The 23,873-nt window shown below is 41.5% G+C and overlaps 1 protein-coding gene across 1 annotated transcript; it reads left to right on the forward strand.

The window, feature by feature from the left end:
- Positions 1–5,686: 5,686 nt before the first annotated feature.
- LOC143601849 (protein neprosin-like) lies at positions 5,687–23,287 on the forward strand. The gene is made up of 7 exons (XM_077079143.1): positions 5,687–6,211; positions 6,303–6,389; positions 6,635–6,916; positions 7,846–8,016; positions 9,224–9,277; positions 22,438–22,584; positions 22,697–23,287. Exons 1-7 carry the CDS (start codon positions 6,038–6,040, stop codon positions 23,072–23,074), a joined length of 1,293 nt encoding a protein of 430 aa, XP_076935258.1. The 5' UTR covers positions 5,687–6,037; the 3' UTR covers positions 23,075–23,287.
- Positions 23,288–23,873: the final 586 nt, after the last annotated feature.

Consider the following 23,873-nt stretch of genomic DNA (forward strand, 5'->3'; position numbering starts at 1 on the left):
ATGCAACTTTAAGAACTTTAAAGTTTACGATCCTAAAGAATTTCATGGAGACTCGGATGGTATAGCCGCTATGAGATGGCTAGAAGAACAAGAATCAATCGTCATCATAAGCAAATGCACTGGTGAAGAAGCTATCCAGTATTCTTCACAAATGTTAAAGGGAGAAGCTCTTGAATGGTGGAACACCCTGATTCAAACCAAGGGTCGAGAAACAATGTATAATTTAAGTTGGGAAACATTCAAGGGTCTTATATTAAAGAAATTTTGCCCAACTCATGTAATGGATAGAATTCAAACCGAGTTATGGAATCACAAGGTTATTGGCACAAATCTTAGGGAATATAACACTAAATTCCTAGAGTACTGCCGATTGGTTCCACATCTAGTAACTCCGGAATATAATAAAGTAACTTGTTATATATATGGGTTACCAAGAGAAATAAAAGACATGCATGGTATGATCCCATATGCCAGAAACAGTTGATTTGGCTATGGAAGTGGCCGGATACTTAATCAATAGTATGATAAGGAATCAAGAAGAAGAAAAGGAGAAAGACAAAGAAACCAAGAAATCAAACGATTCCAAGAAGTTAGAAAAAGATGAAATCACTCCCAAGTTAGCAGGTAAGACTTGTGGAAAGAAACATACTGAAAAATGTCGACTGGAAAATACAAACAATTGTGCATACTGCAAGAGAGCAGGACACACAATAGAAGAATGTCGTAAGAAGCTAGGAGTATGTTTTACATGTGGAGAAACAGGTCACTTTAAGACTGAATGCCCGAAAAGAAAAGCTAGTCAAGATTAATGAATGACAAGATCACATCAAAGAAATGTCAAGATAGACTAGCTAACTTTTGTGTATTAATTGTAACTCGTTTTCAAACGAGAAGTTTTGTAATCAAATAAGGGTATTTAAATCCCTAAGTTATAAATAAAATATTAGCATATAGATCGTGTTAATACATAAGAATGCTTATATTCATTACCTCTAAAGGAATATCAGAGGTTCAACCGTTAAGATAATGTATCATCTAGGAAGATGATAATAATAGAAAGAAAGGATACATCAAACATTAAAAAATGTTTAAATATACGAGGACAAGTATATTAAGAAATTTCTGATCAAGGAATCCAACTGATAGAATTATCTACCAACTATGGTTGATCAAAAAGTCAAAGAAAAAGAGCTCGAAGATATTCAAGAAATACAATTGCTAAGTATAGCAAATGTGATTTAAGACAAAGTACAAGGGTACTGTTTGAATATAGAGAACATCATTAATCAAGATCAAGGATAGAATGGATTCGATAGACTGAATCTAAACAACAACTTAGTGGAATCGATTCGATAGACTGAATCAAAACAACAATGTAGTTAACATCAGTAAATAATTAGAATACAAAACGGTAAGGTAAATAGTTAAACACAACTGATCAATGTGTTTATCAATTTATATTTACTAATGATATTCTGAACTATTAACTGGTTACATCATTCAAGAATGTAAAATTAACCACAAAAACATAAACCCTATCAACTCCGCATTCAGATTATAAGAAAAAGAACTAGATTAGATAGGATCTAATCATCAATCAAACGTAAGAGTCATTCACACTTCAAACAACGAATCTCGAGGATGAGATTCATTTCAAGGTGTGGAGGATGTAACATCCCCAAAATTTCGATCCAAATTTGACAACTTAAGAAAGTTGAGGGATCAAAAATAATATCAAGACAAGTCATGAGAAAATAATAAATAAAGGAAATATAAAAAAAATAAGAAAATAAAAATATTTCCTAAACTAAGTATTCTTACATGAAGAAAATAAGAAGAAAACCCATCCAACATTGGAAGATGTAAGAAAGTGGGAGCATTCCACTTGGGTATAAATAAGGAAATGGAATCCATCCCACATGGAAAGTGGTAAAGAAATGGAAGCTCTTTATAAAAGATAGAATTTCCATAGTTATATTCTTTTATGAATATCATGCACCAAGTAGTCCTACGCGCACGGGCTCGGGCTCGGGCGAGGACGATGGCGATGGCGATGGCCAAGGCGAAGGCGACGGCAAAGGGCGTTGGGCTCAATGTGGCGCTTTGATAGCGCACTTTGCACTTCGCACGCTCGCATCGCCTCGAGCCGCTTTAAGAGCCGCCTTAGTATTTTTGGACAATGAGAATTAGAGTAGAAGTGACAAGCTACAAAGTCAAAGAACTAAAAATGAAAAATAATACCCAGGGACCCATCGCGATACGCGATTAGTCCAAGGAGACGGCCATCGCGTAGCGCGATGGGCCGTGATGACCAACACACATGTGTCACACTCTGGTGACATGTGGCGGACGTGTCAGGCCACATGGCGACACGTGTCGCGACCTCATAAATGAAGGCGTCGTGATACGCGACGAGGTTAAAAGAGGAGCCCATCGCGTATCGCGATGGGACTCAAAATCAGCTATAAATATGAGGGGCATCGGCTCATTACACACACACACTTTCCACTCTATCTCTAGAAGTTACTTTCTCTCTCTACCTCGGTTTGCGTGCCGAATATCGTTTTGCTTGCCACCGACCCGACAAATATTACCTCGTAATTCGTGCCAAAAAACCAGTGTTTTCCTTGAAGTACGTGCACGACACAGTGACACGTGAACATCTCCTCGATTTGCGTGCCAAGAAAGGTGGATTAAGAACGCCTCGATAAAAGTGCATGTAGAGTAGAAGTGATGCCCGTATAAACTTAGGAATATCTAACTCCGAATACCCGTGCGAGGTAAGGGGTTTTGCCTAAGTTATTATTTTATTATTATAAATGGCTTAGACCATAGTCGGGGGTATAGCCCAAACCTTGATTACGATTAAGAATAATATAACTTTTCCTAAGCAAAGGTTATAGTTAAAATAATATTTCTTTAATATTAAGAAATATAATATTCAAAGAGTATAGATAAATAATGTTTCTTTTTGAAGAAGAAACTCAGTATAGATGTTTCTTCCTGAAGAAGAAACGTAGCATATAATTGATAAAATAAAGAAGAGAAATAAAGGTCCAAATGCTTTATATAAACAAATGATTTTATCAAGGTTGAAGTTATACCAAAATAGACTATAGGTTTAAAGCTAGATCAATGATCTAGTTATTTATACAAATGTTATTCTCGTACTATAGGTCCGAGGTTACAAAACAAGAAGAAGAGAACAGAAAACAGGAATCAGTATCAGAAACTGATCATAAACAGAAAAGGTGAATACTCCCAAACCTTTTATATTTAGTCAGAATGTTTGCATAGGATTTACGAATCCTTAAAACTTTGTGTACAATAATAAGAAACAGACACTCTGATTAAGAGTATACATGTGTCTGGATCCAAACATACATGGTGACTCGGCATTTCCCCGAGGCCATGCATATCATCAACATGCCCCTAAAAGTCTACGGGACTGTTCAGATAAATGATATTGTGTATATAATTAATTGTACATGGTACTTAGGGTAATTTGATCCCAATGTAGTTGGGTGCCTAATGAGTAGTCACAAAGGTATTATTGTTGGTTTCATAAAGGTATTGAAAAGATATTTTTAGAGTCAGCGTTATTCACCAGCTTTGTGCTGACGTATTTTTCCCACCCATGTTACAGGGAAACAAGAAAGGTTAGAACAGACAAGCAAGAAGGAATAGAAGATTGGAGTTATAGTCATTAGATGCTATCTTGTGGCTCAGATATTTTATTTAAAAATATTATAAAAGAGTTATGTTTTATAAAGAAATGTATTCGAAATATCAAGCAGGTATTTAAACCAATAAGTTTTCAATATAAATATTTTAAAGACTTCCGCTATAAACCGCAACTCTAATTTATTTACAAAACACGTACCAACTTGTGGTCACACGCCTAGGCCCTAAGTGAGGGTGTGACATAAAAAATATCATAAAGATTAAAATGCGTGGTAAATGCTCTACTTATACCACTCCTTATTTTGTTCCCAATCAGATGTGAGACAACTTTTACCACTTCCTTATTAAGACTTAATTCACACACTTTAAAACTTCCAACATTTGATTAGGCCCATTTAATTTCACAAAACTCGAGCTCGAATTTGGCTCGTTTCAATCACTATTTCTAAAGCTAGAGTTCGACTCTTAAGTAGTTTTTCATGCTTGAGCTCGACTCGTCTATATAATATTAATTAATTTTTATATATTTATATTTGTTTTTGGGTAATCATTTTTCAGTTATGATTTTGTAGGTAACATAATATATATATTTTTTAGCTATTTTTTCATAACAATATATATCTTAGTTAAAAGTTTTCTTATTATATCACTATACACACACACACATATATATAGGGTTGGTATCATTTAAGAACTCTAAAAAAGTTAAGAACTCTTAGAAACTCTACACAACCAAAATTTTTTATAATTTTTTTCACATATTAACATTATTTAAGAGTAATTTTATCATATTTTATATAAAAAAAATTTATTACATAAATTAATCACAAGTTTACATATGTGTAAAATTTATGTATCAACAAATTTAGATATGTGTAAAACAAACATAGATACGTATAAAAACTAATTTTACAATATTGTAATCGTAATTATAGATATAAAAAATGATAAAACTACACTTAAATAACATTAACATACAAAAAAAATTATAAAATACGTTAGGTTTCAAGGGTTCCTTCAAGTTCTTAAATAATTTAACAGTTCTGTAATGATACTCATCATAATATATAATTTATATAAAATGACAGGCTTGTTTAGGCTCGTGTGTTAGCTCGAGCTCAATAAGTGACGTCCGGTCTTCTTTATTAAATTAGCTTACTTTTAGGTTTGAGTTTGGGCTTGGGCTTGTTTAAGCCGGCCCGATCGAGCTTTTTCACGAGCCAATCTCGAATAGCTCGTGAAGAGCTCGACTTGTTTACACCCCTAGTGTGGGCTAGGATATGATACAAACTAAATTTGACATGAGAAATGCAATTCATGCTAGAGTACTAACGAACACTATAGCAGTTAACATTATTATTCTATAGTTTTGAATTTGACAGTTAGTGGTTTTTTTTGAGAACATACAAGCCAAACTTTGATGCTAATATGAATTTGGTTAAGATACCATAATTTAGCTAGAGTGAAGCAGCTCTCAAAATTATTGAGGCCATGGCTTAAAAACAAAAAGGAAATTCGCTGTTTTAAAAAAAAAAAAATAATAATAATAATAATAATAATAATAATAATAATAATAATAAATACTTTACTTCATATAAAACATTTTATTGATAAATATTTGTTGAACAACATAAAAATTTACATATTATATAATATTTACATGTATTAACAACAAATAAATAACAACAAATTTAACACTATACCTCTATCATATTAAAAACGTAATTATGCAGCTAAAATATAAAAATGTATATGCAGTACGTCCATAACACTTCTTAGCTCCTAACAAATCAGATACTCATATAAAGTAATTATATTGTAAATGAGTTGTAAAAAAAAAAGGGAAAACAAATATATTAATGGCAAGATATAGAGAGGTGGATGAGGCAGATGCTTGTATTCAAGGATTCTAAACTTAAATATTAATGGTGGGTAGGTTGAGTTTAAAATACACCCAATTAATTCTTTCTTCTTTTCTATTTGTTTTTTAATTAGTTGCATGCCATAAATTTCATTTTCATTCAAAAAATCATCATAATGACAATTACATTAATTCTCACACACTCAAACACACACATAGATACAGATTTTATGGAGTTTTCAGGGTACAATCATATATGCTAGCTATTAAGTATTTGAGCTGTGTGCTCATCTGCACCAAACCAACCCTCCTTCCTATGCATTTACACCCTTCATATACTGTCATTTTCAACCTTCCTAATTTCTTCTTCAATCTTATATCATTCAAAGCTTCTGGGCTCTGATTTGTTTTGTGATTTTTGTGTGTAAATGCTGTGCTTGTTCTAGAGAGAGAGATTTAGGGTTTCTGTGCATGCATTGAGTTTATGAAAACATGGTTTCAAGACTTGTACTTTTGAATCTTTGGGTTGTAATTCTTTTGTGCAATAGTGCCACATCTGTTTGGTGTTTGAATTACACAAAGTTTAGACAAGTTGGAGACTTGAGACTTTCAAGAATTCAGAAACATCTGGATTCCCTCAACAAGCCTCCTGTTCTCTCCATTCAGGTGATTAATAATTCATCTTTTCTATTATGTATGAACCTTCAAGAATGTATATATTTGATATATAACTTATGTCTTTTGCTTATCTTTCTAGAGCCCGGATGGTGATATTATAGATTGCGTTCACAAACGAAAGCAACCGGCTTTAGACCATCCCCTTCTCAAAAACCACAAGATCCAGGTAAACTGATATTCGATGAAAGGTTATACAGTTTCTTCTTCGATCGATCATTTATGTATACAAATAAACGTACCCGCTAACAACAGAGGTAATATTGTTATCATCCAAGGGCAAAATTGGAACCTTTGCTTTTATGAACTTTTATCTTTTTAGGTTACAACTTTCAACTATCAACACCAACCATTTATTTCGGATTGATCATATATTCATATAAAATAAATGTTTTTTTTATTATAATAATTCAGAAAATACCACCAGAAATGCCAAAGGTGATGGTGAAACAAGAGGAGGGTGCCAAGTCTATAAATATTAGTGAAAACGATGGACACATAAGAAGAGGTGCTTGGCAAATATGGCACCAGGGTGGTCAATGGTGTCCCAAAGGGACGGTTCCGGTGAGGCGGAGCACCGTGCACGATGTTTTGAGGGCTAATTCTTTGTATGACTTTGGCAAGAAACGACGTGGTTCTGCACCCCTTGCTCGCCGGGCTGATGCACCGGATGTCGTCTCCGGCAATGGTCACGAGGTACCTATTTTTATTGTTACTTAATTTTACACTAGTGTTGTCTGCGATCATGAATGTAGATGGTGTTTTAGTCTTTTTTACCAATTGATGTACCTGAATTGTCGGGGTATCTTAGTTTTTAAGAAAATTGTTTTGAATGAATAAACTATTTTAATTATATGTATATTATTATATGAATGAAATTGGATTTATTAATTAGAAGTAATCAGCAAAAACGTTGACCAATATAAATTAAAAGCTTGCGGTTGCAGGCAAGTGAAAATGTAATTTATAAAACACGACTCGACCCAAAAAAAAAAAAAGATGGGCTTTGTATAATTAAAATAATAAGTTATTGGATTTCTTTATATTCGAAGTAGTTGACTTTCGAACCATTTCACATTTTGACACATAATTACACTTCTTAAATGCTTTATATATTGTTCATATAATATGATATTATGTCTTTAACTGCTTTTATTGTTTATTTTGTAAAATGAATGATTAAAGATTATCTAAATCAGTTCTAACATTTTAATTTATATTAATTGCTAGCAAGAGGAATTTAATGAATTAATTATTACCTTAAATTATTTGAATATAATATATTTATTATCCGGCAAATGAAATGGACGGATTCTTGTAGATCCATTGATAAAACAAAATCTTTAAACATGATAATGGTTTGGAAGGTTTTGAATTCATGTTTCACATACCTGATACGACGTAAATTAATAAGAAATTTGTGAGTTCAAAATAAAAACTGATTAATAAAGTAAAGAAAAATACAATAAAAAGCGTTCTGTTACATTATTTGCATAAATTGCTAGCGAGATAATTGTAGTGAATAAATTAGTATCTTAAAAATATAATGTATGGATATAAAATATTTATAATATTCTGTTGTTTATAATGAAATGAAAATTAAAAAGGAGGTTGGGTTTTGATAGCATGCGATAGCGTACACGGGAACATCAAGTGAGATATACGGGGCAAAAGCGACAATAAACGTGTGGGACCCAAACATAGAAGTTATAAATGAGTTCAGTCTTTCCCAGATTTGGGTTCTTTCCGGGTCCTTCGACGGCTCCGATCTCAATAGCATCGAAGCTGGCTGGCAGGTACTGTTTCTTTGTTACACTTATTTAATTCTCTTTATTATATTGCTTCAACATCTATTAATTCTGTTTCCTGTCAAAAATATATGATAATAAAGTAATGTTTATAAAGTATTTAATTACGCATTAATCAAATTTCACAATTTTATTTTTTGGGAATTAAATAAAAAGATACTGTATTAACTTGATAATTAAATATTCATTAAATGCATAACATTTTGCAACACGCTTAGCTTTAACAATTTCAAACTTTATTAATTTTTTTTTAACGGTGACTTTCTCAGTTAAACTATCTCACTGCGCGAACACGTCGCGCCCGTCACCCCCACTCAGGTTGATAAATTAAAACTCATCGGCCAAACTATTTTTTTTCAAGAATGCTAATTAGGGGTTGCAATTGTTGACATAATCCAAAACATAGCCTAAATTCATACGAAAAAAGAAAAGACAGGCTTTGGTTGACTATCACGACCCCTTTAAAAACCGGGTCGGTTTTGGGTTTACCTGTTAACTCACCTTTTATAATTTTATTTTTATTTGTTTTCATTTTTTTTAAGATACGTTTGTAATATTCAATTCAATTTCAACATTTTTTAATTATCTAGAAAAAAAAATCATATTGCTCATTACTCTACCGACTCTAAATTTTATTAGTTTTTTTTATATAAATGGGTTAAACAGGTCGTGTTCGGGTTGACCTAAATTTATATGTGTGTGAGTTAGAGGTTAAAGTTTTTAACACGAATAATAATATGGGTCGGGTTCGGACTAAACATTTCAACCCATCAACCGTAACCCATTAACCCGCAAACTTAAATACGATTGACACCTGAATACAGATTTAAAAAGTAAATCAGAAGAATTTGTGGGAGGATGATACGGGCTCATTTGTTTAATTCTAAGAATCGAAGTGTAGACTTTTTAACCTTATAGAAGTTTGGGCTTCACCTAGTTTAATATATAATTTGCATCTTACTAAATCTTGAAATTGGTAATATATTATATATACACACCGTAGCTTTAAAATCTAATAATTAAACGATTAAAGAATTTGTTAATAGTTCATACATAGATTTCATATGTTAAAAAATACATGTTACATTTGAATTTTAATTTGTATGTGTATATAGAACTATATATCAATAAATTGTAAAAAAAAAAGGTTCTATTAACATGGAATGTCTAAAGCTTTGATTCTTCTACTAGTCAGGTCAGTCCGGAGCTTTATGGTGATAGCCGACCAAGACTATTCACATATTGGACGGTAATGCTTCTCTCTTTTACAACAAAATTTAAAATTTTCTATTCACAATTTAAAAGAATGCTAAGCTGATATCAAGTTTTAAAAATAAAGTTTGTAATAAGTCAGGATAGAGCTTAGGCTAGCTCGGACTAGAATCGAAACATTTACATCCCACATCTGATTGCGAATTATCAACTAGAGCAGAAGTCTTTTAACTTTTGTTTAAGCTAAGGCCACCAATGCTCCTAAGATTGTAGATTATGAAGCAAAGGTTTAGTCCTTGATCTCTTTGTTTTCCTGTCCATTTTATTTGATTTTGTTAAAATACAATCATATAATTTAATATACTTATTGAAGAAACACTAAGTGACCCCTGGCAGATTATGGGTAATCTCGTCACTGAGAAGGGGGGGGTTCCTCCTTGTGACCACCCTCCGGCGTGAGAATCAGTGTATATTGCTCTTTAAATATAAAAGTATATGAATACTATTAGAGCAATTATCAAGTAAGTTATACGAGATAGTAGATGATGAAATGATAATACCATTTGCTGTCTTTTATAGCCGAAGGTGGGTTTCCAAGGGGTTTAGCCGGCCCAACACGCTACCAACTGTAACCTATGCACGTGCCCTACCTGTGAGTGGTGGATAGGTAGCGGCTGACACAGAGCAGGCGTGCCGTGCACTCTTCGTCTTCTACCCACTGCAGGCTAGGCACGTGGTCTGGCAGGAGTTGGTGGGCAGGCGGCGGCTATTGGTCACAGTGCTGTGGCGTGCTGTCTGCCACGCTGCTGTCAGTGAGCTGTCGCATTCTTGGTCAGATCTTTTGTCTTTACCTCGTCAGGTATCACGCAAAAGATCCTCCATCATACAGACTGGCCCATTTTGGCGGGAGTTTTCCCCCTCCCGCCTCTGCTCATTCTTTCAGGTGACACTGAATATTTGTAAGTGTTAAGCCTTATGCGTGTAGCTATGCTGTGCGGGTAGCCTTCCCTGATGGCTTGTATCCGCAACTGCGGGAACAGGCGGGTTACTTTACCATTGGGAGGCTTTTCCCTGCGTATGCAGCTTGCATACTGCGCGTAGGCTTCTCTGAGCATGGTGGGTCCTGCGGGAGTAGATGGTCTTTGCGCAGACATCCCTGTTCAAGGTGAGTCATGCGGGACCAACTGAGCCCTGCTGGGACCTACCTCTTCAAGTCCCCCCAGTCCAATGTTCTTTTCACGAATGTCTAATAAAGTGAGTGAACTTTTGGACTTATAAGCAAAGGGTTTTGAAAAGGGGTTTTTGTAAGGTTTTCCATGGGGGTTCTTCCCGCGGAAGTCCTTGTCACTTGCAGAAATTCCCGAGTTTCCTGCTTGGTCTTTGGGTATGATGCGGGTAGGTCTGTAACCTCCTCGCAAGTCAGGAGCATTGAGTCTTAGTTGTGCGGATTCTCCCTGTGGTTCTGGTAGTTTTTTGAACATAGTGATCAATTATGTTTAAACCACCAATTCCATCTTGGAGCCTCAAACAACGTAGTACTCGATGTTCCCGCTATGCGGGGATATTATTTCCGTTTTCACAAGCATTGCCCAGAAGATCCTTCCTGGTTTCAATTCTCAGCGGGTGCTAGGTATGTGAAGGGTTTTGCCTTTACACTGTACCTGCATCCGTCTTATGGTTACTTTACTTCCAAGGTATTCCTGGCGTCCATTCCCTGCGGGTGCTAGGTATGTGAAGGGTTTTGCCTTTACACTGTACCCGCACCCGTCTTATGGTTACTTGGTTGCCAAATATTTTGGCTTCAATTCCCTGCGGGTGTTAGGTATGTGAAGGGTTTTGCCTTTACACTGTACCCACACCCGGCTTATGGTTACTTGTTTGCCAAGGTAAGGGGTATTTTCCCGCTTACTTTTTTGAACCTTAGTCTTCAAAAAATTTTTTAAATTTTGAAATTTGAAGAGTTGGTGGATGGATAACAACCCAATACCTCAAACGTCGTGCGACGGTTTCTTCTGACTGTGTCAGGACGTGCCAGAAGTTATGGCGACATGACATTATGTGGTCATTCCAGTTTCTTTTTCAGGCGCGTGGGCACGGGATTCCGGGCGCGTAGCCGCGAAATCTCTGGCACACGTCCTTTTGACAGCTGTTGCCAGCTTGCCTTTGCCACGTGTCATAGTTTCATTGCACCTTTGACTTCTCTCTCTTCCGTATTAATTTCATCGCATTAATTGCGATTACTATATAAAGGGGGAGAGGGCTCTTTGTAATCCACACTTTCCACTTTCATCTCTTCTTCTCCAGTAATTTCCGGCGAATTTCTCTTTTCAGTAAAGCATTACTCTGAAATCTCTTCTTTCTTCCACCATGCCTTCTCATGATGCTGATGACCAGAAGACTGCTGGCGAATGCCAGTGCTCTCTTCCTGTCGATCTGTACCAGTATATTGTCAGGAAGTTCATGCTCGAGTCTCTCGAGCCTGAGTTTCCTGAACCCCACCATACTGTGTACGATGCCCCTAGTGGCAAGATCGGGGTTTATGCTGCATTCTTTGTCTACGGAAACCTTAGGTTTCCGTTGACAAAGTTTGTGTACCGTGTTCTGGAGAGGCACGGTGTGCACCTGACAGAGGTGCACCCCATGGCCATTGCCAAGGTCCGGCACTTTGAGTGGGTTTGCCGGATACTGGGCCTTGAGCCCCTCGTTGACCGTCTGATGACCTTCTACACTTGGAGGTGCATCCAGGGGTGGTACACTCTTACAACCCGTATCAAGGGTTTAAAGATTTGTACCACCGAGCGGAGTCTTCGCTCGTGGAGAAGAGAGTTCTTCTTCATATCCGCTCGCGCCATCCCCATCGCCATGAAGTTCAAGAATGGCCAGGCGCTTCCGAACCTTCCCGCCCTCAACTACGAGGAGGCGGAATGGTTCTCGAAGATATCCCGGGTCCAGTCCCCGGTTTTCCGTTTTCCGGAGTCGGCGATGGTGATGCTGGGGATGAGCCGGGTGTGGAAGGCGGCGAATGCGGATAAGGTTCCGATCGTCCTTGAATATGGTTCGAACTCTGTCCCTTATGGTACGTCTTGTTTCATTTTGCTGACTTCGATTTTTTCTAACTTTCTTGCTGATTTCAGAGGGGAACGATCTTCAGTCGCTCCTGAACCCGCGGGAGGAAGATGGTCCCGCGCGGATGGGTACTCGTGCTCTAGACGAGAACGAGTTGCCCATCTTAGAGCAGACCGCGGGTCGGTTCGTGGAGGTTTACCAGCCAGGCCAAGAGATCCTGAGCCACCGACGGCCAGGTAAGCCTATCTTCTACCCTGAACCTCTCAATGTTGTGCCTGCTGCTGGAGTTGACATTTCTTCTTCTGAGGAATCCGCAGAAGGTCCTCCACTGGTGCGGAAGAAAAAGGCTGCCGTCGGGAAAGGCAAGGAGAAGGTGGCCTCTACGGCCGACCCGGTAGTCCTATCTGACTCGGAGTCAGATAGTGCAGAGGTGGCGGGGGAGCCCGGTGGTGAGGAGACCACCGCTCCGGAGGCTGTAGCTGTTACCTCCGGGGAGGCAGCGACGACGACGGTTACCGGTGTCAAGAGGCCGGCTCCATCGGGTTCGCCCCCGCTCGTCCGTACGTTCAAGCTCAAGAAACCCCGTAAGTGCCCCCATAATTCTTGTCTAGATTTGTTGTTTCAAATAAATTTTTCTAACACTTTTGCTTGTGCAGGTGTGGATGTTGACGCATTCCAGGGTGGAGTTGGAGCAAGTATTCCCCCGCCAATGAGGGAAGGCTCGGTCAGCCTTCCCGAGGCGTCGACCCAGGCGTCTGTGCCTGCTTCCGCTGGTTCCAGCCTTCCTGAGGCTGTTCCAGCTGAGAAGTTGTCTCCGCCGGCCGTGAGTGCAATTTTTACAGCCTCTTTCACGGAGCCGGCGGTTACTGTTGCTGAGGAGGTGGCGCCAACAATGGCTACCACAGCGGCTGCCACTATACCTGCGCCACCGGCACCGATGGCCGGACCATCAGGTACGCGCCGGGCTTCCCGCCGATCTATGCCACCTTCCCGTCTACCTGACCTGTTGGATGGATTTCCTTTAGGTTCAGGTGATGGGTTTGGCGGCTATCGGCCTGTTATTGACCCTACAGGTACGTAGGGTTCTTTTTCCTTTGTATATTTTTATCATCTTTTCCTAACTGCCTTTGTTTCTTTTGCAGTGTCGGATTCCAATGAAGTGTATGTTCCAAGATGGAACATACGCCGAGGAACAACCCTTCGTACCCCTGTGGAGTGCGTGGACTGGGCTCGCCACGCTGCTCCTCATGGTGCGTTGGGGGAAGCCATGGCTAGCTACCAAGAGGGTAGGCTAACCAATGAGCTTCGGGTTCTCCAGGCCCGGACGCAGCCCCGCGTCGAGCTGCTTTGTCGTGAAAACGACAAGTTAAAAGCAGCTCGCGCCAAAGATGTATCTGAAGCGCGGGCTCTTCGGGAGGAGAACCGGCAGTTGGCCGCTGCCGCAGCCGAGAAGGAGAAGGCATTCAAGGCCCTCGAGGTTGAGGTCCAGGCGCGACTCGAGGCCCGCTCCAAGGCTGCCCAAGCTGTGAATGAACAGCTTCGGCTGGCTAAGGAGACTGCGCGAAACTCAACTGAGAGGGCTGCCAAGGCTGAAGCTGTTGCTGAGCCGCTTCGCGAAGAGAATGAGCAGCTTAAATGCAAATTAAAGGCTCTTCAGCATGCTCATGACGCCTTGGCAATGGAAGATGCCAAGAAGCTGCAGGAGATCCTTGACCAGAGGGGGGTGCTTGACCGCACTGAAAGGAAACTCAAAAGCGTCGAAGAGGCTGCCGCCAAGGAAGTTCAACTTGCCAACCTTGATAAAAGCGGAGCCGAACGTGCTTACAAAGAAAGTCAAGCTACCCTCCAATGGCTGCTTCGAGAAGCGTTGCCTCAGGTATCTTTATCTTTTTCTTTACGCTTTCCGCTCGTAATTAGAAAATGTTCTAACTTGTATTCTTTTGTAGGTTGTGCGTCGGGTCCTTTCAGAGACCTCTTATGACGATGCGATGAGCGCAGCCCTCAACGCTTCTCATGAGGATGGGGAGAAGACTGGCTTCCTGCTTGGTCTAGGGTTTGCTGAGAGAGGCTTTCCGCCCTCCAACTTCCCTTTATTCAATGTTAATACTGAAGCTGCTTATGACCAAGCTGTGAACCAGTACGCTTCCTTCCCGCATCCAGTGGTGGAAAAGGTGAATGAAGCTGCTGCTGCTGATGATGGGCTAAACATCCTTAAGGCTTTCCTTGGGCAGCCGCGCTCTGACGGTGCTGGTCCAAGCGGAGGTGGCCCTGAAGCCTGATCCTGAAGATCTTTTCCCACTGCTAGGATAGACTTGGCTTTGTATAGATTTCTTTTAGGCGGGTAGTTACCCAGCCATTCTTGTAATAGATTGTGAAATATTAATCTTTTTGCGTATAAGATTGTTATTTCCTTCCTTGGGTTCCTTGCTTTATAAACTTATGACTTGCATACTTAGTTTGAATTAGCAATTTTCCAAGTGTTTAGAATAAGGACCTTTGAACGTGGTTGATGATGGGTTAAAGTTTTGCCTCCTCCTTCGTGATTGTGCGGGTAAAACCGTCACTTGCACTTGGTAGGATGGCTAATCTTTACCCTCTATCTGACCTGCGTGTAGGTTTTCCTTTTCGAAATTTCTAAGGCATTAAGTTAAACCTTTGAACGTGGTTGTTAATGGACTAAAGTTTTCGCTTCCTCTTTCGTGATTGTGCGGGTGCAACCGTCACTTGCACTTAGTAGGATGGCTTTAACTTTAGACCTATATCTGACCTGCGTGTAGGTTTTTCTTATCCTTTTTTAAGTGTTCATAAGTTAACCTTTTAACGTGGTAGATGGTAAGTTAAGTTTGGCTTCCTTGTTTGTGATTGTGCGGGTAAGACCGTCACTTGCACTTACAAGGATGGCTAAACTTTACCTACATCTGACCTGCGTGTAGGTTTTCCTTAGGACTTTTTAACATTTTGGCGTTGTGTTTATGCGGGTATTGCCGCCTTCCACACGCAACTACTTCTTCCCGTAAGGGAAGTTCATAGGTTACAAGCTATCAATACATCATGAAAGGAGAATCATTTCCATTAGAAGTGGCTCTAGGCCTTTTCTTTACAAGTTGGAATTGATCTACATATAACATTTGCGTAATTGAGCTCCATTCCATGTTCTAGGGATGGGAGTGCCATCGAGCCTTTCGAGCCGGTATGCGCCCTTTCCCAGAACTTCTTTGATAACGTATGGCCCTTCCCAAATCGGGGCCAACTTTCCTGGGCGTTGTTGGTTCGAAGCCTCGTTGTTACGCAGTATGTAGTCTCCTTTATTGAAATTGCAGAGTTTTACCCGCGTGTTGTAGTATTTTTGCATTTGTCGTTTGTAGTTTTCTTCACGCACGGCGGCTAAGTCTCTGCGCTCTTCGGTTAGCATAAGGTCTAACCGTCTTTCCGCATCATTGTCTTCTGGTTGGATTAAGACCCTTGGTGAGGGTAAACCGATTTCGACTGGGATCATGGCTTCAGTGCCATAAGTGAGACTGAACGGGGTTTCTCCCGTACTGGTCTTCTTCAGCGTTCTGTTTGCCCAAAGGACGTGTGGAAGCTCGTCCACCCAACCGGATCTATGTTCCAAGAGTCTTCTCTTTATGCCTTCGACGATGCTCTTATTTGCTCTTTCCACCTCACCGTTACCTTGCGGGTGTGCCACTGAGGTAAAGGTGTGGGTGATTTGAAGTTCTTTCAGCCACTGCTGTAGCTTCTTGTCAGCAAAGTTGGTGCCATTATCGCTTACCAAATTCTGTGGAAGTCCAAAACGACAAATAATAAATTCCCAAATAAATTTTTTGATATGCTTTGCGGTTGTTTGGGCTAAAGGTTTCGCTTCTATCCATTTGGTGAAGTAGTCAATGGCTACCACTAGGAACTGAACATTCCCAGCTGCTGTAGGAAATGGGCCTGTCACGTCAATGGCCCACTTCTGAAATGGCCACGAGGAAGTGACAGGAACAAGTTCATTTTTCGGGCGATGCGTGTTGGGTGCGTAAAGCTGGCAAGATCTGCATTTTCTGATGTATGCCAACGCGTCCATATGCATCCCCGGCCAGAAGTATCCCGCGTTGTTTAGCTTGGCTACCACAGCGCGGGGGCCTGCGTGTACTCCACAGATGCCTTCGTGAACCTCCCTTAGGAGGTAGTCGGCATCTTGGTTGTCCACGCATCTTAACAATGGGCCAAGAAAGTTACGTCTGTAAAGGATGTCATTGACCAGCTGATAATTCAGTGCTTTACAGCGTAGTTTTCTTGCCTGTGACTTCGACTCTGGTAACGTTCCTGCTTCAAGGTATTTTATTATTGGGGTCATCCATGTTTCTGTACCGGTTTGGATGACACAGATTTCCTTGTGCGGGACTGATGGTGTTTCGAGGAGTTCCACGCGGATGTCCTTTCCCAAGTGGGTGAAGGCCAGTGATGCAAGCTTGCTTAACGCATCCGCAGATTTGTTTTCGCTGCGCTTGACGTGTATCACTTTACAATCATTAAAATCGCGCATGATGGCTTTGGCCTGGGCAAGGTACAGGGCCATTGTGTCGTTCACAGCCGTGTACGTCCCGTTTATTTGGTTTGCCACTAGCATGGAATCTACATGGGCTTCCAAATTTTTTACACCCATTTTACGCGCAATCCTCAATCCGGCCAGGAATGCTTCATATTCAGCCTCGTTATTCGTACTTGGAAAATCCAGCCGAATAGCATAAGTATATTCCTGGCCTGCTGGATTTGTTAATTTTAACCCTGCGCCTGAACCCTCGTTACTAGCTGCTCCATCAGTGTAGAGTCGCCAGACCTCATTGATTTCGTGTGCTGGGGAGGGTTGAACCTCCTCCTGGCACTCTTTCTCCCGTGAAGCGGGGACTTCTGCAATAAAATCAGCCAGGACCTGGCCTTTAATGGCTGGTCTCGGCTTGTATTGAATCGCATATTCTCCCAATTCAATTGCCCACTTGGCTAGACGTCCCGATAACTCGGGTTTGCCTAGAACATTTGAGAGTTTGAAGTTGGTGAGAATAGTGATTGGGTGACCCTGGAAATATCGTCTCAACCTGCGTGAAGCGTGAATAAGTGCCAAGACCAGTTTTTCCAGGGTAGAGTACCGGGTTTCCGCGTCTGCCAGCACGCGGCTAACATAATAGATTGGCATCTGGATGCCTTTTCGTTCTACAAGCAGGACTGCCCCGGTTGCTCTATCTGTTGCGGAGAGGTATAGGATTAACTCCTCCCCCGCTTGTGGTGCTGTGAGTGTTGGGAGTTCGATCAGGCGTGATCGAATCTCCTGAAAAGCTGCTTCCGCTTCTGGTGTCCAGCGGAAGTGCGTTTTCTTTAAACAATTTCTTAGCGTTGACACAAATGGGAACGACCTATCCGCATGGTTTGCCAAAAAGCGGTTAAGCGCGACTAGTCGTCCATTCAGTGTTTGAGCCTGTTTTATGGTGGTAGGTGATTCCATTTTGACAATGGCTTCGACCTTTTCAGGGTTCGCTCTGAAGCCATCTTTAGTAATAATGACTCCCAAGAACTTCCCTTCTTCCACCCCAAATGAACACTTGCTCGGGTTGAGCTTCATGTTTATCTTTCTAAGTGTGTTGAAAGTTTCCTCAATGTCTTTCAACATCGCCTCTGGCTCGGGGCTTTTGATGACCAAATCATCCATATAGACTTCCAAGTTTCTCCCAATTTGGGCGTGAAACTCTTTGTCCATTAGTCGTTGGTACGTGGATCCCGCGTTCTTAAGTCCGAATGGCATCATTTTATAACAAAATGTGCCATCGGGCGTCCGAAAGGCGGTTTTGTCCTGGTCATCTACAGCCATGTGGATTTGATGGTACCCCTTATACGCATCCAAGAAGCATTTAAGGCGAAATGGTGCCACCGAATCCACCTTGAGATCAATTTCTGGCAACGGATAACAATCTTTGGGGCATGCTTTATTCAAATCTTTGAAATCTATGCACATGCGCCATTGTTTGTTATTCTTCGGTACCATTACGGGATTTGCAACCCACGTTTGATATTTGCTAACGCGCACGATGCCCGCATCAAGGAGTTCCTTGACTTGGGTTCTGCACGCGTTGGTTTGCTCGGGCCCCATTACTCTGCGCTTTTGTACGATCGGCGTAACGGCCGGATCGCATTTGAGCTTATGCTCTGCCTTACCCCGGGGTACACCAGTCATGTCGGCTGGTGTCCACGCGAAGATGTCTGCGTTTCGCTGCAGTAAGCGCTTGAGTAAGGTGCGTGTTGGATCAACAATTGTCGGGCCAATGGTAACGGCCTGATCGGGATATTTCCCATTGAATGCCCACTGTTCAGGTTCAGTGATGGTTTGTTTGGCCATCTTCGGTTTGGGTTTAGAGGAGACAGATGCGATGCATACCTGGGGAATGCCCGTGATCATCGCTACGCCTTCAGTTGTTGGCCATCCCATCATGCCGTGGACTGAGGATACCACGGCGTTGAATCTTGCCATCCCGTCTCTCCCGAATAGGATGTCATACGTATGATGTGGTTTTTTCATTACAACAAAATCCACATCCTCCGTGCGTGAATAATTCCCATCGGTGAGAGTGACGGGGAAAGATAGGATGCCCAAGGGAGTGTTCATGCTGCCGTCAAACCCTTCCATTGAAGCGTAGACCGTCTCCAGGCGTTCCTTGTCTTCATCGTCGAGCTTGTCGAAGAACTGCCTGTACATCACTGTCGACGATGCGCCATTGTCAACGAGGGTGCGGGAGGTGATGTAGTGCCCCAGCTGGCTTTTAATGACAATGGGGCCTTCTTTGTTTGGGCCTCTCGGCACTCGCGGGAAGCGCACTTCTGCTTCCTTCCATGCGCATGGTTCGGTTATCGGTCTCTTTCTTCCTCTGACCTTACCCTGGACCATGTTGATGCTAATGTCGACGGGCTTTCGTCCGTTACCCCTGTACCTGTTGTCGTTCCTTCCTCCCTTCTTGATAGATGCCACGAGGTGTGCGAGCCTCCCATCCTTGACAAATGTCTCGACGATGTCCCTCAAGGATGTGCACTCCTCAGTGCTATGGCCCTTTGTCCCATGGAAGTCACAAGACTTGCTTTGATCCGCATTGGGTTTCTGTCGGATCGCTGGGGCTTTTGGCCATGGCAGTTTTTCCGTGGCAAATATCTCCGTGACGCTCTTGGTGAGTGGCGTCCAACGGTTTTTCCGGTTCGAAGGGTGCGTGTTGTCCCTTCCGCCAACCAGAGGGCGAGAGCTTGAGGGGGTGTCAAAGTTTATCCTTGACTGCCAAATACCTTGCCGCCTCTTTTTGTTTAGCCGGGCGGTTCTCACATTGTTCTCCCTTGTCCTCTGCGTGTAGAGGTTTGTATTCTGGGGGAGATCTCTTCCCAGCTGTTTCTCCGTTTCGGCAAAGCGTTTGGCTGCCGTCATTATGGCATCCCACGTGGATGGCATGCCGTCTTTACCCGTCAGAGTGCGGATGAGTTCTGGGTATTCAGCGCCCTGAATGAAAGCGGCGCGAACGAGGTCTTCACTGATGTTGCCCAGACTCAGCTTCTTGGAGTTGAAGCGGGTGATGAAGTCCAGTAAGGATTCATCCTCTTCTCTCACACAGTTGAGGATCGTCCACTGCTCCTCAGTGTGCTTCCTCTGTTGACTAAACTGTTGACTGAACTTGTTCTGGAAGTCTGCCCAGTCATAAATGTGGTGGACCGGTAAACGGTCGAACCATGCTCTGGCTGCTCCTACCAGAGTCATCTGGAACATGTAGCACCACGTGGGTTCCGTCCAGTTACTGACGGTTGCCCCCGCAATGAACCTGTTCAGATGGTCATCTGGGTCGGATATACCATCGTATGTGCCAATATTGGACATTTGTTTGGCACTCCTCGGGGCGATTGCTTCTGCAATGTCCCTTGCAAATTTTGACCTTCCTGCGTTTGTGGCAGTAGGTCTAAAGGCCTTGGAGAAGTCACGCGAGCTTTTTTCCGTGACTGGTTGGAATGCTTCCCCAAAATTCCTTTTTGGCTGGGGATCCGTTTCCTTACGCTTCCCTTTCGCCCTATGGCGAGGGTTCGCGTCGGTGTCGGAGTCTTCCCTCTCGGCGTCTGAGTACTCGTACTCACTACTCATGTTGAGGTGCTGGCGAGTACTACCGAATTCCTCAGCTTGTTGGACTGAACGTAAGCGTTCGTCCAACTCAGCCTGAAATTCTCTTTGACGTGCCTCGGCCCATGCCTTCACTTGATCAAGTGTTTGGCGAGGGGCTCGAGTTCGTTTTTCCAGCTGGGCATCAGTGAATCCCAGTGGAATATTTACTCCACTTGCCCCTACATGAGTGACTGGGGTAGTGTTCGTAAAATGTACTTCACTTGCCCCAGCTTGGGTGGCTGGGGTAGTGTTTGTAAACATTGTGTTGCCGGTGTTTACCCCAGTGGCTGGGGTTGTGGTTACCGGAATTTCTCTAGTCATCTTGGAAGTTTTGAAAAACTGAAGAAAGATGTAGTTCTAGCTTTGTCCCACGGATGGCGCCAATGAAGAAACACTAAGTGACCCCTGGCAGATTATGGGTAATCTGGGGGCTAAGTAATGTTTCCCACGAAGGTTAGGTCCAGCAGAGTAAGTTGTACTTCAAGGAACCTGCAAAACAGACACCGTAAGCTCGTCACTGAGAAGGGGGGGGTTCCTCCTTGTGACCACCCTCCGGCGTGAGAATCAGTCTATATTGCTCTTTAAATATAAAAGTATATGAATACTATTAGAGCAATTATCAAGTAAGTTATACGAGATAGTAGATGATGAAATGATAATACCATTTGCTGTCTTTTATAGCCGAAGGTGGGTTTCCAAGGGGTTTAGCCGGCCCAACACGCTACCAACTGTAACCTATGCACGTGCCCTACCTGTGAGTGGTGGATAGGTAGCGGCTGACACAGAGCAGGCGTGCCGTGCACTCTTCGTCTTCTACCCACTGCAGGCTAGGCACGTGGTCTGGCAGGAGTTGGTGGGCAGGCGGCGGCTATTGGTCACAGTGCTGTGGCGTGCTGTCTGCCACGCTGCTGTCAGTGAGCTGTCGCATTCTTGGTCAGATCTTTTGTCTTTACCTCGTCAGGTATCACGCAAAAGATCCTCCATCATACAGACTGGCCCATTTTGGCGGGAGTTTTCCCCCTCCCGCCTCTGCTCATTCTTTCAGGTGACACTGAATATTTGTAAGTGTTAAGCCTTATGCGTGTAGCTATGCTGTGCGGGTAGCCTTCCCTGATGGCTTGTATCCGCAACTGCGGGAACAGGCGGGTTACTTTACCATTGGGAGGCTTTTCCCTGCGTATGCAGCTTGCATACTGCGCGTAGGCTTCTCTGAGCATGGTGGGTCCTGCGGGAGTAGATGGTCTTTGCGCAGACATCCCTGTTCAAGGTGAGTCATGCGGGACCAACTGAGCCCTGCTGGGACCTACCTCTTCACTTATTATTGACTTACAATATGGTGTTGCCCAAAAAGGCAAATCATGTGTACCCAACGAGTCATTTAAAAAGTAGAGGTTTTAGATTCAAGTCACACATATAATAGAAAAAAATGGAGATTTCGAGTTGGGCTTAAGGGTTTTCTTCTTAGAGTGGTCTCTGAGACATGATGACTGATGGGGCGAACTAATGTGCCAGCTGCCCTACGGGAAGATGCCTGTCTTGCATCCCATGGTTTCATAGTTCGAGAGTGAAGATTATCGGGTAAGCCAGTGACCCGTCGATAATCTAAATCGTTTTTAGAAAAAGTAAAAAAGCAAAAAGATGGACAAGATCATGGTGACTCATGGTTCTCAGTGGAGTGGCAAAAGCCGCAAAACATATAAGATGAGCATATACAATTTACAACAGTCCACGTTCTTCCCATAACAATTTTTGTGGTCCGAATATTCATTGACATTGTCTACCCCAATAATAAACCATTAATTACGACAATGACACCCCCATTCAATGTGAAATTCAGTTATTATTACTACTTTAAAAAAAATTATTTCTGATAGTTACCAACTTACTATTCATTATCTTTTGTGTAAAATTGGTGTTAGCATGTCTATAATATGTAGCGTGAAATAATTCTTTTGTTGAATGTTGTACAGAGTGACGCGTATCAAGCAACTGGATGTTACAATCTGTTATGTTCGGGGTTTGTACAGACCAATAGCCGAATAGCCATCGGTGCTGCGATTTCCCCGTTATCAGAATTCCAAGGAAGTCAGTTTGACGTTACAATAGTCATTTGGAAGGCAGATACAACTTTTAAAAACTTACCATTCTTTTTATTGTTGAATAAGCTGTCTACTCGCTATCATTGTAAACATTTCTAACCATTTTTATATCTTGCATCTTACAAAACAGGATCCAAAACTTGGAAATTGGTGGATGGGTTTTGGTGATAACACTCTAGTTGGTTACTGGCCTGCTGATCTATTTACACACTTGGCCGACCGAGCCACAATGGTTGAATGGGGTGGTGAGGTAGTCAATTCACGAGCAAACAGTCAACACACCTCGACAGAAATGGGGTCGGGCCATTTCGCTGAAGATGGTTTTGGAAAATCTAGTTATTTTCGAAACCTAGAGATTGTGGATTCAGACAATAGCTTAATCAGTGTGCGTGACATCTCAACCTTAGCCGAGAACACAAATTGTTATAACATTAAAAGCGGTAGCAACAACCAATGGGGCACTTATTTCTACTATGGTGGGCCTGGGAGAAATCCAGAGTGTCAATGATTGTGACAACATCTTTTTCTTTTCAAAACTGTTTAAAAGTATTAAATTTAATTGTTTCAAGGGTAATGTTACGTATTCCTCTCGATTATTTTAAAAAAACTAACGAAAGTTTAACATTCATATGATTTTGTCTAGTGAAACATAAACATCGTATGGCTTTTAAATATTCTATGAAAATGTAACGAGTAGAAATATATAACATTACTAGTTTAGTATATTATTATATGTTATTATATCAGATTGATGTGTTATTTCCACTCTTGTTTCCTGTTATTCTAGTTGATTTGTGTCTGCAATGAAAATAATGTTTGATTATAACCTTTAGTATAGTGATGTGTTAAAAGTGGTTACATAATTATTAACTAAATTATGCTAATATAGACACTAAGTAATAATTCTAGACTTTAAACTTAACTAAAATTACTAACCGGTAAGTGAACCGGTCGACTCTAGTACAACTAAGTTGTCACACCCCGAAAACCCCATAATGATAATTTCAGCGAAAGTCTTTACAACTAAACAAATTTTCAGGCGGTGACAGTTATTGTTAACCGATAGCCAATCATAATAACACAATGTTTAATATATAATATTAAACATATTATTTAAATATCAGAGTTTACATAGTTTTTATTATAAAAACTACATTACAGTCCCAGACACACTTCTTTATTCAAACATTTACTCCTCGCTCCACGCCTCCTCGCGAAATCTTCATTTACCGGTAAAACATTTTTAAATAATATTTGGGTCAACACGAATGTTGGTGAGTTATTCCCGAGAAAAACTTATTATATAA

This window comes from Bidens hawaiensis, unplaced genomic scaffold (genome assembly GCF_021521415.1).
Source record: "Bidens hawaiensis isolate Kalapana, Puna unplaced genomic scaffold, B.hawaiensis_p1.1 tig00057253_1, whole genome shotgun sequence".
Classification (NCBI taxonomy): domain Eukaryota; kingdom Viridiplantae; phylum Streptophyta; class Magnoliopsida; order Asterales; family Asteraceae; genus Bidens; species Bidens hawaiensis.

Bases quoted from the DNA above. Each gene is read 5' to 3' on its own strand.
- LOC143601849 (XM_077079143.1), top strand. From the start codon at position 6,038: ATGGTTTCAAGACTTGTACTTTTGAATCTTTGGGTTGTAATTCTTTTG. The intron at 6,212-6,302 runs GTGATTAATAAT...TTATCTTTCTAG, and splicing joins CTCCTGTTCTCTCCATTCAG to AGCCCGGATGGTGATATTAT. The intron at 9,278-22,437 runs GTAATGCTTCTC...AATGTTGTACAG, and splicing joins GACTATTCACATATTGGACG to AGTGACGCGTATCAAGCAAC.